A 15,491-nucleotide genomic window follows, 5' to 3' on the forward strand; every position below is an offset into this window, starting at 1 on the left:
GACAGTTCTCTGTCTCCAGATTGTAAGGACTTTGGGGCAGGGACTTCTATTCTGGTTCTTCATAAAAGGCCATTTACAGAATGGCACATGTACATGAATAAGAACAATACTGGGGCCTCCCCCCACCCCAAATCAGTCAATCCCTGAGTACACTTGATCTTCATGGGGCTCTTTTGGGGTTCCCCCAAGATTATTTTCTGCAAACTCTCACCTGTGGGTGGTGCTGTTTTGTCTACGTAGGCAATGCTGCACTGCCCTGAAGATTGGAAGTAGTATATATACTAGCCTTCCCTAACCTGGGCCCCTCCGGATGTGTTGGACCACAACTCCCATCAATCCCACCCAGCATGACCATTGGCTGATGGGAGTTGTAGTCCAACACATCTGGAGAGCCCCAGGTAATATACAATAAAGCTCAGGAGGTGGAGCACAGCGTCCACATTCAGAAGATCCCAGGATTGAAACATTGGTATCTGCAGGACCTCAGTGAGGCCAGGGCTGGGAGAGACCGCCTCCTCTGCCAGAGACCCTGAGGGGAGCCTGTCCCAGTTGGTGTGGACAGCAGTGGGGCTAGTCCAGGGCTGTTGAACTCCTTTCAGCCTGAGGGCCAAATCCCACTTCTGAGAAGCTCTCAGGGCCTCATGCCAGTTGTGGGTGGAGCCAAAGGCAAAAGGGGCCTCATGTACTGTATCTTAACCAAGGAGGCCACAGGGAGATGGCAGAATCAGAATACCTGCCCCCCCCCCCCGGTAATTTTCCTCACTCCTTTACCGTGTCCTCCCCACTTGGCTCACGTCCTTAATCCGCCAGGAGTGTTGGGGATGTTTAGCCACAAGCTGCTGTGTTTGGCTTGCAAACATTGTCAGGGTACAGATGCCAATTAAACTTTTCCACAGAAATATAAATTTTCCCCTTGACGTGGTTTCAACTGTTTTGAAGCCCAAGTTATTGTGCAGATCTGGAGTAGGGCTAAGCCACCTCTGCCCTTTCTGCAGATTTTTAGGAAAAGTTGCAAAACATTGGGGTTTGGGGGAAAATATAAACTTTCTAGTTGTTTAATCAGTATGTTATTTAGATACTTCCACGTTGACTCCACTTAAGGTTGTCTTTGCCATTTCTCTTCTGTGACTGTTGTAGTTTTATGGTGTTTGGGTTCCGGACTGGTTTTCAGCCTAAATATTTACAGAATTGTTGCATATATGGGCTGAAACAGACACGATGTGGAGTCAGTGATCAGATCTTCTGGTGTGTGTGTGTCTGTGTGTGTGATTTTGTGCTTCAAAACAGCTGCCTGGGTGTGGGGTGGCAAATTGGGGTGGGGCAGAAACCCAGGAGGGCTGGGTATTATTTAACTCAGTCTTCCCCTGGTGTTCTCCAGACGATGACAGCGCCCAGCATTCCTGGCCATTGGCTATGCTGGCTGATGCATGCTGAATTCCTCCTGCGATTTTCCCAATTTAAATTCTCCCCTCTCTGTCTTGAAAGCTACCGTTGGCCCCACATGGGGAAACAAACCCAGACACTACAGAGATGCCTGTCTTTTCTCCACCGTGGGATTAATAGTAGGGGCTATTTAGAACAGGGAAACCTCACAGGGTGAGTGAGTGGGGGGTTAAGCTTGTCCCAAAGCCCGGCGCTTAATCCTGCAGCCCTTACTACTGTTGTTCATTGCTTATTGAAAAGTTCTTCGAGATCAGCCCTGTATTCACGAGGACTGGAATCCTACTTTATTTTCGGGGCTACAGCTCGGTGGTAGAGCACACATTTTGCCCGCAGAAGGTTCCAGGTTCAGTCCCCAGTATCTCCAGGTAGGGCTGGGAAAGAATCCTGCCTGCAACCCTGGAGAGCCGCTGCTGCGGGTCAGCGTCGACAATGCTGGGCGGGGTGGGCCAAGGGGAGTCTGGCTGCGGCTTCCGACGTTGCAGATCCGGGAGACAAAAAACGAGCTCCGGCATCGGGGCGGGCGCTTCCAGGAGAGGGGAGGATCCCCCGTGGGAATGCTGGGAGGGGAAAGGGAGGAAAAGCCCCCCCGCCCCAGCCCCAGCCCCAGCCCCAGCGTGTACCGGGGAGACGGACCGAGTACCGCGACGGGATGGGGATGGCGATGGCGATGACGGCAGCCCAAGGCTGCCCCTCAGCGGCGGCCGGAGGCCAAACACGCTGGGCGGCTCCGCGCGACGGCTGTGGCCGCGGTGACTTCGTTCGGCGCGGCAGGCGGGGAGGCGCCGTGGGGCTGCGCCGCCCGTCGTCCCTGGCCTGCAGCGGGCTGGCGGGGCGGCCGGGCGCCCCCCGCGGCATGCGCCGGCCTCCTGTCCCCCCAGCACTGCTCGCCCTTCCCTCTGGCAGGGGGAGGCTCTCCTCGAGCCTTCCCCGGAGCGCGCCAGGACGGCGGGGCGGGGGCGGCAGGAGCATCGGTCGCGCCCCCGCCGGCGCCCTCTTGCCCCGGGGGCGCGAGGCGCTGGGGACGCTCCTGGCCGGTGCGGGTGCGCCGGCGCCGGCCTAGGTTTGGGGGCCCGCGGGCACGGCCCCCTCCCGGCCGCCGCCCGGCCGCCGCCCAGCCAGGCCCGCGCTCCTGCGCCGAAGTCGCGCGCCGCGCCTCCCGCGGGCTGCAGCGACCGCGCCGGCCGTGCCGCGAGGCGGCCCTGAGCTGCGTCTCCTTGTCCTCGCCCGCCGCGGCCGCAGTTCCGTGTGAGTCCGGTGGAAAGGCGCTCTGGACGCGAACGGACCACGGGGGGGGGGGGGCTGGGCCGCCCGTGTTTCAGTTAAATCATGCAGCCCCCCGCTTTGCAGAAGGCCCCGGCCGCATCTCCAGCAGCATCTCGAGCTAGGGCTGGGTGGGAGCCCTGCCTGGCACCCTGGGCAGCGCTGCTGCCAGTCGGCGCCATCCAGCCCCGCAGCCTGGGCCCTCTGGGTGTGTTGGATGACAGCTCCCGTCGTTCCCAGCCAGCCTGGCCAATGGGCAGCAATGCTGGGAGTTGTAGTCCAAAAGATATCTGGACGCTGCACCAGGTTGGGAAGGGCTGGCATAGACTCAGGGGTGGGTGGAAGGTAGATCCCCAGCTGTTTTAGACTTCAGCTCCCAGGTGCCCCTGCCAGCATGGCCAATGGTCAGGAATGCTGGGTGCTGGAAGTCCCAAACATCTGGGGATCTATTTTCTGCCCACTCTTGGTGTAGACAATATGAGCTAGGTAAACCAAGGGTCTGGAGCGGTAGGAGGCGTCTTCCTATGTTCCTGTTTGAGTCAGCCCTTTATTCAGAACCATGAGGACTAGAAACTTATTTTGACTTTTAGAGGAAGGGCTGGGAAGGGCCCCCTCTATGAAACCCTGGAGAGCCACTGCTGCTCAGACAATACTGAGCTAGAGAGGCCAGCAGTAGGCAGCTTCCTGTGTTTGTAGTTTAAGAAACACAATTTCAGTGAAATGACTATAAGGGCCCATGTGTCAATCATCCCCATGCCTTTGTGTTCATTAGCCAGAAAGCTGGAGGGAGGGAGCAGCTTTCCTTTTTTGCTCTGCACTGTCTGTCTGCCTCTGTTAGGAGGTGCTAGAAAGTGGGTTCCTTCCAGGTACAAAGTTCATGAAGTCCCACTTTTGCACCAAGCAATGCATGAAGGGGCAAAAGGGTAAGGGGTTTGGGGTGGGGGCAGATAACTCACAGCCATGGACATAAATGGATGCTCTTTTGTGGGCTGTGTTTGAATCTCCTTTTGGAGAGCAGGATACCTGGGGAGGGGAAACAGGCTGGGGAACTGGCGCATTTTCATGGCTGCTCTCCTGCTTTCAGGTTACTGGGAGTTGTCAGCAATGGCGACGTGGTGGGGACCTCACAGCCTGGGACACGGATTTACAGTTGGAAAAGGAAGAGTTTCCGGCGAGGTATGGTGTTGAGACACGCCCTGTCTGTTGGGACTTGGTTGGCAGGGGAGGGATACTTTGCTCTGGATCGTTTTCCATAAAGGGGTGTGTGTGTATGTGTGTGTGCGTGCGCGCGTTCCAACAAGCCAAGGTTCTAGTCCTCATGGTGGCTTTGCTGTAGTTCATCAGCCAACCAAGGTGATTCTTGGCCACTTCAGGTGGTGGAATTCGTCCTGGTTTCCTCCCGTTCATCTCAAATTCAGCTCCCTCCCCCTTGTGTTGCTTTTGTTCCAGGTGGTCAATGTAATGCTCCCGCTGCAGAGGAGGATGTGATCTATGATGATGTCCCTTATGAAAATGTGGAACTGGATCAGCGTGGTACGGCACCTCCCACAATGCCTCTCTCATGATGCTAGGTGTTACCTCTTGTTATCGGGGTCCTCTTTACTCAAGTCTCTCCTTTATCATAGTCTCTCCTTTATCATAGTCTCTCTTTCCTTTTCATTGTCCTTTCCTATCCTTCGGCATTCTCCCCTTTTTACCACAGCTGTCATGGTAACATTCCCCCAGTCCAAAATGCTCCCGTCTTTTAAATTTGCAAACAGAAAGTCATATAATAAATTGGTACAGGTAGAGATGGGTGACCAGAAACCTTAATATTTTGAAGAAGACACACCTTCCTCAACCTAGTGCTCTCAAGGTGTGTTCGACTACAACTCCCATCATGGGGACAATGGGATTTGTAGTCCGACACCTCTGGATGGCATGAGGTGGGGGAAGCCATTTATATGTCCTCCTTACTGAGTCAAGTTTGTAGAACATAATTGGCTCTGGTTACACTTTGGTAGCTATTACGGAGTGGAACAGGTTTTGATGTGCTCCATCCAATCAACTCTAAACTCTAATTTGAAAAATCAGTAAATAAAGACAGAAAAATAGGTTAATTTCATAATTTTAAGAGGTGATGGAGAGCCATATCTGAATCCCAGGGGCTTGGTTATCAATAGTTAACCAATGATAATAAACAGATTCTTTTTTTTCTTTGGCCATAACTGCTGATCTGTGGTCCATTCCCAGATCATTATTTTTTAGGTCCAAGTTGTGTGAACAGAAATGAAAGTGAGTAGTACTTACACCCACAGACAGAGAGATTGATATAGTCATAGACCCCTGACACAATACAACTGGGATTTGAGACCCCAGTTAGCAGAAAATATATCAGCTGGTTCTTACACTCACAATGGTATGGAATGGCACTCTGAATATGAATCAGATGACTTTTATCTGTTTTGTTTTTCTGGCAATGTGCAGCAATGAAAGGGCTTTCGGATTGCATTGGGGGCATGCCAACAACCAGAACTGACCTGTGTGTTGAAATGGTGCCAGTCGTTTTTCTTTTCCCTCACAAGCAACGCCAGGGCTGAAAGGATGGCTCAAACCTCCCTCAGGGTGCTCCCACAAACTAGCCATTTTCTCTGCAGTTTCTGTCTTTTGTTTGCTCCGCTTTCATGGAAAATAGGATGATGTTGCTAGATCATTGCATTCCAGCCATTCTCTCTGTTGTCTTACTGTGTTTTTCAGACCTGATTTGTGGCTTTTTCTTTCCTTTCTTTTCTAGCAGTAAAATGCAATCACAATGCTACCCTGTCCAATGTGGACTGGCAAACTACGTTTGAGGATTTTAAGGGCTACTGTACCTTTAATCAAAGGAGTCCTGTTTGCAGGTTCAGTCTGTTTTGTTGCTTCCTGTTCAGAGTTGCTGCTGCTGCTGCTGGGATTAGTGTTGCATTACCCCCTAGTTTTAGTTGACTGTTTTCCACATGGGGAGTGGAGATGGGGCTTTAAATCACTGGTTTCCTGAAGAGGAATCATTACAGAAAGATCTTAGCCATGGGAATAATATGGCACTGAATTATGCTTTGTGGAACCTGTTTTAATTCAGTTCCAGCTAACGATGGCAAAACAAATAGCTACATCGGGGCTGTTGAACCTCTTTCAACTTGAGGACTGAATTCCATTTTGGATAAGCTTACCCATTTTGGATAAGTGTTCTGGTAGTGGGTGGGGCTGAAGGCTGAATTTGCCCCCCCCCCCCGGGCTGAGCTTATGCACCCCTGTGCTAAAGAGCTCTCTTGCAGAAGTAACCATGTACAATTATCTGCATTTTCCTGCCCTAATTCTACCTCATTTTCCATTCATTCTGTGTCGTCTTTCCTCCTCCTTTAGGGGCTAGCTTCCTATTTCTTTGCAGTCTCTTACCATATTCTAGTACTGAATGTTTCCTTTCCCCTTCCCTCTTGGAATGCTCTCATTTAGAGCACCGAAATCCAGCCATCTCCATCATTTTGCATTTGCCGATCCTTCGCTAAGCACCGCCGTCTCCTTCTCTCCATTCTTCTAGATTCGGAGCAAAGCCTGATTTACGAAGACGTCCATCGCGACAAGGAACCACCAGAGGCCGAGGATTTAGGCTGGAGCTCCAGTGAGTTTGAAAGCTACAGCGAGGACTCGGCGGGAGAGAACAAGCCGGAGACGGAACCTGCAAAGCCGAAAGTTTCCTTCCAGCCAAAGGTAACAGGAAAGACAGAGAAGTCAGTAGCCTGTAGATGACATGGTCCAGAAGGGGCAAAAGTTAAGCTGTGAAGCATGGTGTAGGTATCCTCAAGTCATGGAGTGATTAGGAGACCTTTACGTTATCTCTGGTCCTGGGGTCTCCAGTGTGGTGCACAGAGGGGCCAATGTGTCTGCGGACGCCTCTCTCAGAGTTCGCCAGACTCCCTGCCCCTCCTGATTTTTATATTTAGAGATTTTTAAGATTATGTTTTCAAAAAATTGAGTGGCCTGCTGCAAAGAGTCGTTCTGCCCACTAGCCCCATCTTTATTTGGGTTCAGGGGAGTGTTTTTGGAGGTCAGTTCCCACCTTGGCCTTCTACCTGGGTTGTTCCGTGAGTGACATTTCTTTTAGCCTCACCAGTTTGCCTTCTGGGAAATGGGCATTTTGTGACTGGCCATGCCCACTGTGGCAGCCATTTTATGAATGGGCAAGCCCCACCCCATGGCAGCCATTTTGTGAGAGCACCCATGATGCTCTCTCAAAATTCCTTATGTGCCCACCAACTCAAAAAGAATTGGGACCCATGATATTGAGAGGTGCAAATGTAGCAGAAATTGCTATAACTTAAATGGTATTTGCATTTCAATGTGAATGGCCTAGCTCCCCCATGGCAGCCATTTTGTGAGAACACCCATGACACTCTCAAAATTCCAAATATGCCAAAGGTTCGGGACCCCTGCTCTACACCCTTGAGGGCTAGAAGAAGGAGAGAGAAAATGGGTGAGTCATGGGGTGTCCACTGCATTTAGCAATATGAAGTCGAATATCTGCCTCTATTTTTCTTGGCTGTACTTTGATCCTAACTCAGATAAGGGTCAGGGGGTGGGAGCTGTTAAGACCAGGAGACCGGTCTAAATCCTCCCCTTTTTGGGACCCCAAAAGGCTGCGACAGGGATGCTTCCGGCTAGCACCTGTTCTAACACCACTGCTAACCCGTGCGGGATTTGCTGGTGCATTGGGTCTTGCCTCCGCCCGGGCCTTCGCTTGGATTGTCTGCTGCTTACCTAGATCTCTCTGCCTCTCCCCTCCTCAACCTCCTCCCGCTTCTTCCTCTCTCTTATGTTGGCGCCGGCTTTGGGGGTGGAAGCTTTCTCCCGACCTTCATAGGCTAAAGGAGAGATACACCAGGACTAAGAGGGACATTCTGGCTTTGAAAGTCGGGGGGAGAGAGATGCAGGAGCTGAAGCAAAGATACGATTGTAAGGTACCGTCCTCCTTCCTCCTCCAGACCTTGGGTGTTTATATCCCTTCTGCTGCTGTCTGTTTCCAGGTCGCAAAATCTGCTCTCCATTTCAGCCAGTTTTTTTGCCTGCTGCTTGGTATTCTCTGCTTTGCGGGAGTTAACCCAGTGTAAAAAATAACCATGATGGCATACCTTCAACCTTGCAGTTTGCTGTAGTTGCACCTGTTATTTTTCCTCCTTTCGCACGAGGGGAGGGTCGTTGAGTAATGTGGGAAGCAGGCAGGGATTGAAACTGTTCCTGTTTCCCTCCCACCCCCAACCACCATGAAGGATATGGTAGCATTGGAGAAGGCACGGAAATGGGAGATTAAAATGATGTATAGAAAAGAAGGTTGGAGTGTCTTTCTTACAGGCAGCAGGAGGCAATTCTCCAATAAAGTAAGGGTGTTGAATCTCCGGCCCATGGGCCAAATCTGGCCCACCCGTGGCCGAATCCTGCCTTTCAGCATCCTCCAAATGGCCCCAGCCCCTTTCTCTTGGCCACTGATAGTTTAGTGGCTTCCTGACTTTTACGCAGTTCTTTTTTCCATTCCAAGAGGTTGACATGCCTGTCCTTGGTTACTGGCGGTAAGAGTGTTGAGCTGAAACCGGTTTGCGTTTTTGCTTTTTGGCGCCACCCCCTTTTGTCTTCAGCTCTGCCCACCACTGGAATGCAGCCCCCCAAAGCTTGTCTGAAATGGAATTTAGCCCTTGGGCAGAAAGAGATTCAACACCCCTGCGGTCAAGTTAATGCTTTACAAATACTTGACCAATATTTGGCCAATCCGTCAACTGAATTTTGTAGGCTGGCCAAATGTCCACCTCTGTTGTGGGCTGAGCTTAGAACCAACGTATCTGTGGGACTGTGGTTTTTCCAGGTGGTGAGGGCCTTTTTTGTGATGGGGCCCCTCCGTGGTATATTCTCTTCCAGGCAATTTGCTATAATTTTGGTGCCAGACAACAATCTTTTTTATCTCCCAGGCATTTTAGCATTGCTTACATTTAATGTCTTTAATGCATTCTTTTAAACCGCATTGAGGTTTTTATGGGTTGCGGTTTTTACCCCATGCTGTTGTTTTGTTTGTGTTTGTGTAACTTTTTCATTTTGTAAGTCTCCCTGGGAGGCTATTGAAGGGCGGGGAATACGTTTTAGCTATCATAAACCAATTGGAACGTTTGAGGACACATGTCCGCGTAAAGAGACAAGACAGCTATTTTTATGAGGACCTCACCAGGGGATCTTCCTTCTGCACAGCTCTTATTGAACTGAACTTCCTTGGCCTCAGACGCTAGCCTTTCCCAAAATGTTTTCTCCAAGTGTAAAAGGTGGGAGCATTTGTCATTAAAAGAGAATGGTTTCCTTGACCGCTCCCTTAATGCTATGGCAGCAAGAGTTTGCGAGGAGGTACAGATCTGCTGATTTCTTCCCTTTCCCCACCTCGGTGCCTTCCTGATTCCACGCAGATGACACAGCTGATGAAGGCGGCCAAGAGCGGCACGAAAGATGGCTTGGAGAAAACCAAGATTGCCGTCATGCGGACATTTTTGCATAAGAAAGAAGTCCCAGGTAACATCCTTTATTGGGCATTGTGTTCCTGATGTGCTGGGTGCATGTTGTCCATGGCTACAGAAGAATGGATGACTGGCATAGGTCACAGGTTTTTCTTTTCCAGACATGAAAAGCCTTAACTGAGATCTGGGCCTCAACTGGAGGTAGCCCAGCACCCTTTTAAGGGGTGCTGGAGAAATCTGTAGCAGATTCGAATCAGTTTAGATTTCTATGAATCCGACTACGGCTTTTTCTGAGTCACATGGATTCTGCGGATGTGCAGACTGGCTTTTCACTTTGGGGTTGGATTTGCGCTAATTCACATGAACTGATATGTATTGGCACATGCGTGCATTAGTGGCACTGTGAATTAGTGCAAGTGGGATGCCATTGTGGTAAAAAAAAATTGGATTCAGTTAATGAGTAGATGACGAAAGGAATGAAGCCTGACAAACGCAGATGGAATACATTTAACAAAATACATACATCTCTACCTACAGTGTCCTACTAGATGCCCCCAGGTAGCCCACAAGCAGAGCACGAAGTCAATAGTTGGTGCTTGTTGCCTGGCCCCCAGCAAGTGGTGTTCAGAGGTAGACTGACTCTGGTCTACTTAGCTGTCATAACCAGTGTGGTGTTGTGGTTAGAGTACTGGATTAGGACTGGAGAGGTCTGGGTTTGAGTCCCTCCTCGGCCATGAAGCTCACTTGGGTGACTTTGGGCCAGTTACTGACTTTGAGCCTCACCTACCCCACAGGCTTGCCGTGAGGATAAAACAGGGAGAAGGACGACCACGTATGCCGCTTGGGCTCCTCAGAGGAAACGTGGGATATAAATGTCACAAAGAAATAAACAAATGAATAAATAATGTTTCCTTTCTGTAGATCTTTTCTGTAACCCCCCCCCCCCAACTCTCTTAGCTAGTGACGATGGCCCCATCTTGGGGTGGCACGCCACCATAAATTAATTCGGCGCTGTGTATAGAAGGATGTTCTCTCCCCAACCCTGTCCTGAACTGATGGCCCATCCATTTCAGTTAAGAAATGCTGTTGCTCCCAGAATGGGCTAGCTAGCCCTCCAAGTGGGCTTCTTCTCTCTGATCCCTGGGCCCTTTCTGTAGTGGCTGGCTCCGAAACTCCTCCGTTGAGTCACTAGTTAAAATGTCATCATGACAGCTTTGCTTATGTCATTGGCGAAACTCTGATGAATAGCCGGGGCAGACGAGGACTTTGTTTCCAAATGACTAAGTTTCGTTTTTGGCTCCCTCTGGGTATTATGCATTTTGCAATCCATGGTGTGGCTGTTTCCACATTGATCTCCAGCACATCAAAATATGCTGCCCCGATGAGGGATGTATGGATTTTATAAAATCTGTTCTGTTTGCGTTTCACGGATTGTCAGGTGCTTTTTCTTCCGTCGTCCGCTCATTGACAGAATCAGATTTTTTTCCAGTTTCCCAAATTTGCACTTGCAAAAATGCACCCCCCCCATGCTTATGGGGGCTTTATTTAGATTTCACCAGAGGGAAAGCCAGCACAATTAATTTCTCATCCACATCATCTCAAATCAAATAAATTCTTCAGTTAATTTGCACCAGATCCAGATTGTCCCAAACCAATGGGAAAAGCCCTCCCCCCCAAGTTGCAGCCCCCCTTGAAAATTGCCCCCTGTATGTCAATTAAGCTGAGGGGAAAAAAACTTCCACTGGCACCAATGGGCACTCGGGGCTCTGGGGAATAGACTCGAGGCCCTGGGAAGCAGATTCAGGGCATGGCCCCAGGTGCCCCGGCATAGCAATGCCCCAGGCTGCAGTTACAAAGGCATTTTTAGGTTGACTTCCTAAATGTCTTGGGGTAATATCTGATGTTAACCTATGTAGAGTAGACCTGTTGAAATGAATGAGACTTAAGCTAGTCACGATTAACTTAAGGTCCCATTCATTTTGATGGGCTTACTCTATGTAGGACTGACATTGGATGCTACTCTTAGAATTGAGGTGGTCCATTGATAGTGTGTTAAATTTGCAAAGCAAAAATGCATAATCAAGACTCATTGGGGATAATGGGAGTTGTAGGCCAACACATCTGGAGGGCACTGGGTTGGGTAAGGCTGCTCAGGACCTTTTAACAAGGCATAACCAATCAGTGATGCTGTCTACGCCCCCTTGCTTACAAGCATAAGAACTGCCTTGCAGGATCAGACAAGGTCTGCTTAGTCCTGCATTCTAATCCCAGCAACCAGCAGGCACTACACTAGGAACTGGCTGGAGCTTCAACAGTGGCCTGGTGTCTATTTCCTGCCCACCTCTGCCTCTACGCTAGCTTAGTTTGTGACTTTGGTGGCTTCTTTTCCCTCTTTGTATGGCATGTGGCTTGGCTCCCTTGTTCGAGTAATTTCCTGCTGTTTTCGCTGGATCCCAATGAAGTGGGCCGATTAGCATGCATGGAGACACGGTAGATGGGTCGCTCTGTATTTTGGGGTCTGTGTGTCATTGTTGCTGTGTTCATTGTTGTTGAGTTTTGCCTATTTTCTTGGTCAAGAAGCGATGAATATCTATGTACCAATCTGTTAGATATCCTGCTTTGTATCCCATAATGAAATTGTGATGATTGAAACAGGCACAGTTTTAAAACCCGTAATAAATGAAGGGGCAAATGCAATATTCAGAACCCATTTAGAGTGCATAGGAGCAACATCAGCATGTCCCTCTTCCACAGAGGTCCTCTGAGGCCAGTAGAGGAGGCCTTTTCTCTGTGTCCTCCTCCTTTTGGGGAGTGACATCAACATGGACTCAGAGCACGGCCTTCTTGGTAACTGCACCGAATCTTTGGAATTCCCTGCCAAGAGATTCCTGCCCTAATTCCAGGGGTGCAGAACCTCAGACCCAGGGGGCATGTCTGGCACTCCAGGGGTCCCAATTCAGCCCACATGGCCACAGCCCCTTTCCCCAAAGCACTGATGGTTTGGTGGTTTCCTGGCATTTATGCTGTTTTCCTCCCCATTCTGAAAAGTTAAAAGGCCTCTCTGAAGGTTTAGTTAGTGGCCGTAACAGCTTTAAGCTAGAGTACATTGGTATTATTGGAATTTTTGCCCCGCCCCTTTTTCCTCTGGCCTCACCCAACACTGGAATATGGCCCCCGAGAGCTTATCCAAAACGGGGTTTGGACCTCGGGCAGAAAGAGGTTCTGCACCTCTGGTTTTAAGTCTGGCTGTTTGAGAGAGCACCCCTGTGCGTCAGTTAGCTGGATTTGTTTCCATCTTCCTGCTGCTTCGGAATGCATGATATCTTAGGTTTGAATTGCCCGGTGGTGCCGTCAGGGTAGGACACTGGCGCACATGTCCAAGGCCCCGCTCAGCAGAAGGAACAGGAGAGTCCCCAAACACAGCACAGCTGCGTACAGCATTGTGAAGTAAAGTGGAGGAGCACACAGGTGTTGTGCGGTGTAGTGGTTAGTGTGTTGGACTGGGACTCGGGAGACCCAGGTTCTAGTCTCCACTTGGCCGGGAAGCTCACTGGGTGACTTTGGGTCAGGCAGTGGCTCTCAGCCTAGCCTGCCTCACAGGGTTGTTGTGAGGATAAAATGGAGAGGAGGAGGGTTATGTAAGCTGCCTTGGGTTCCTTGGAGGAATTTTAATTTTTTATCCTCCTTGGAGGATGTAAATATAACAAATCCAAACCCAATCTAAAGAGGATCCCTCGTAAGATCATGAAGTCCAAAGCCTAAAACTGCGTAATTGCACCATTGGTTCACATAATTTTTTTTTAGGTATATTGTTTTTGTTATATTCTTTTGTGCCTCTCTCCCTCTCCCTCTCGCTCTCTCTCTCTCTCTCCCTCCCTCTCGCTCTCTCTCTCTCTCCCCCCCTCTCTCTCTCTCTCCCTCTCTCTCTCTCTCTCAGTATATTTTGAATCGAAAAGCAGTTCATGCACTCGAGCCATGCCCTAAGCAACCAGGTCACATCACGCGCACCTCCTCCGACGTTTGCTGGTGTAAACGTGCCCGTGCTCATTTCCGGAAAGCAGCTGCGTGTGCGCGTGGGTCAGGGCGGCTGGTTTCCAAGGAGCGAGATGTGAAAGGGCAGTCTCACTTTTCTCTTTCTCTTGTCTTTCCGGCTTACACACAGACGCACACACGAATGCACACGCGTGGAGAGCTGGAAAGTCCTTTCCCATCCGCCGTGCCGAGATGATCAGCCAGGCACTCATGTCTGCACAGACCACTTCCCTCTTTTTTTTCCCTTGGATGATTACAAAACCTCACTGAGGCTGACTGCAAAATCTGCTTACACAGAGGAAACAAACAGCAGGAACAAGCTGGACTTATCTTTATTTCAAGTTCCTTCCCTAGCTTTTCTGATTTTTAAATAATTTTTACTTTATTTATTACATTTATGTTCCATTTCTTTTTTCCTCTTGCAAGGAACTTGAGGCAGCTTACCGGTGGTCCTCTTCCTCTCTGTTTTATCCTCACAACAACCCTGTGAGGGAGGTTAGGCTGAGAATCAGTGACTGGCCCAAAGTCCCCCAGTGAGGTTCATGGCTGAGGGGGGACAAGAACCTGGATCTCCAGAGTCCCAGTCCAGTGCTCTAACCACTGTGCCACACTGGCGCTCTCTGTAATAATAATAATAATAATAAAAAATAATATTTAAATAGCAATTAGGACAATGATAGAGCCAGTGCTGTGCCATCATCCACAGGGGTAGGTAACCTGGCCTCTGGATGTTTTGGACTAGAGCTCCCATCAGTTCCAGCTAGCATGGATGATGGGACTTGTAGTCCAAAACATCTGGAGGGCACTGGGTTGCTGACTCCTGAAGCGGTATCCTCAGGATTTGGAGGTGAAGGTTCCTTTTGCCTTTTGGGGGTGGGTGGGGGCAAAACTGGCTTTTGGGCCATTCATTATCACCCTGCTACTCCTGGGAGTGCTTTTGTGAAGAGATGCGGAAGGCAGCAGCATCCACCCGTCAGGGGAGGAGAGTCACAGCTGTTTCCTTGTAACGCTTCCCCTGTTGTAGGGGATGGAGAGGCTTGCGGGAGTGTGCCAGAGGATGGACAGAAGCGCTCTCTATCCTGGACTGGGGAGCTCTCCAAGCCTCACAAGCTGTTCGTGGAGAGAGGTACGGATCTAGCCCTGGCCTGGCCTGGCCTGGCCTGGCCTGGATCCTGTCTCAATGGGTCAGATTGAGATGACATCGCATGGCTTGCTGTGGAGTTTACGTGTTAACTAAGCGAGTGATGCTGGGACTGAGGCCTACCTGGAATCCGTGCGCTTTGCACATGGTCAGGGTGCTGCTCTTTCTCCAGTCTGCCAGGGGGAGATGTTATTGTTGGCTGGGAAATCAGGAAGTCTTGCACGCACGGATGTGTGCACACACGCACAGACAGAGCCCACACGGATGGCAACTGATGGTGTAGAGAACATACACTCAGTGCATCCTCAGAGGCCCTCTTCCCCTTTAGCATGCCTTGAGGTTTAGAGGGAAAAAATCCACGGTGGCTCGGATTCTCAAGTTGTACTGCCAGATCCACGGCCTCCTTTGGTGGGGGGAAAGGGAATTCCTTATATGCTCAGTGGCACTTCCCTCTCCAGGAAGCATATGCAGAGTGGCAGGGGAGGAAAAAGCACGCACCCAGGAAGCTCAACTGCCCTAGCTCAAAATGCAAGGAAAGCAACCGTGGGGGCTCAGTGGCATAGCAAAAGGCACTCTGCGCATGCTCAAAATAGTGTTTTGTGGGGCAGGGAGGAGATCAGCCCCCCAGTCCCTTTCCTAGGCATGGTAGTTGTGGCGGAGAGTGCCTCTGAGCGCATGCAGAGTGTTTTTTCTCGCCATGGTGAAACCCCTGGCAAATCCACGCGCATCAGGAGAGGTGGGTGTTTTGTTCTGTTTCGTTTGGAGAGCACGGCTTCCTGTCAAGTCTGAGCCCCAGCACCTCTTGATTTACACATTAGACAATGGAGAGCGAGCTTGGCTCCTTGCTGCCACACATAGATTTGGTCGCATCCTGCGGCCGTGCTGTAACGCAGGGCAGAGCACTTTGCATTAGCTGTGCTGCTCTCGTGCAGCGGCCTTGTTTTGTGTGTGCCGTGTCCAGCGCTGCCCGATTGTGTGGCCCGGAGCCTGCTGCTGCTCTGTGCTCTCCCGCCATTGAAATGTAGATTGCAAGTCCCTTGGGGCAGGGGACTGCTTGTTCGTTTGCTCATTGTTGCTTGATGCTGTTGTCCAGTGGCAAGGATTTGCAGAGT

The 15,491-nt window shown here is 50.3% G+C and overlaps 1 protein-coding gene across 1 annotated transcript in view; it reads left to right on the plus strand.

Annotated features, from left to right (window-relative positions):
- ARHGEF10L (Rho guanine nucleotide exchange factor 10 like) overlaps positions 1-15,491 on the plus strand; it is a 109,336-nt gene that overhangs the window by 20,813 nt on the left and 73,032 nt on the right. The window contains exons 5-9 of the mRNA XM_084822337.1: positions 3,788-3,879; positions 4,153-4,236; positions 6,260-6,429; positions 7,560-7,676; positions 9,159-9,261. Coding sequence (XP_084678463.1) covers positions 3,788-3,879; positions 4,153-4,236; positions 6,260-6,429; positions 7,560-7,676; positions 9,159-9,261 — 566 coding nt within the window. The remainder of the gene's footprint in view (positions 1-3,787; positions 3,880-4,152; positions 4,237-6,259; positions 6,430-7,559; positions 7,677-9,158; positions 9,262-15,491) is intronic.

Source organism: Heloderma suspectum, chromosome 15, assembly GCF_057233095.1.
Source record: "Heloderma suspectum isolate Gila_16-S chromosome 15, 16-S_ref, whole genome shotgun sequence".
Classification (NCBI taxonomy): Eukaryota; Metazoa; Chordata; class Lepidosauria; order Squamata; family Helodermatidae; genus Heloderma; species Heloderma suspectum.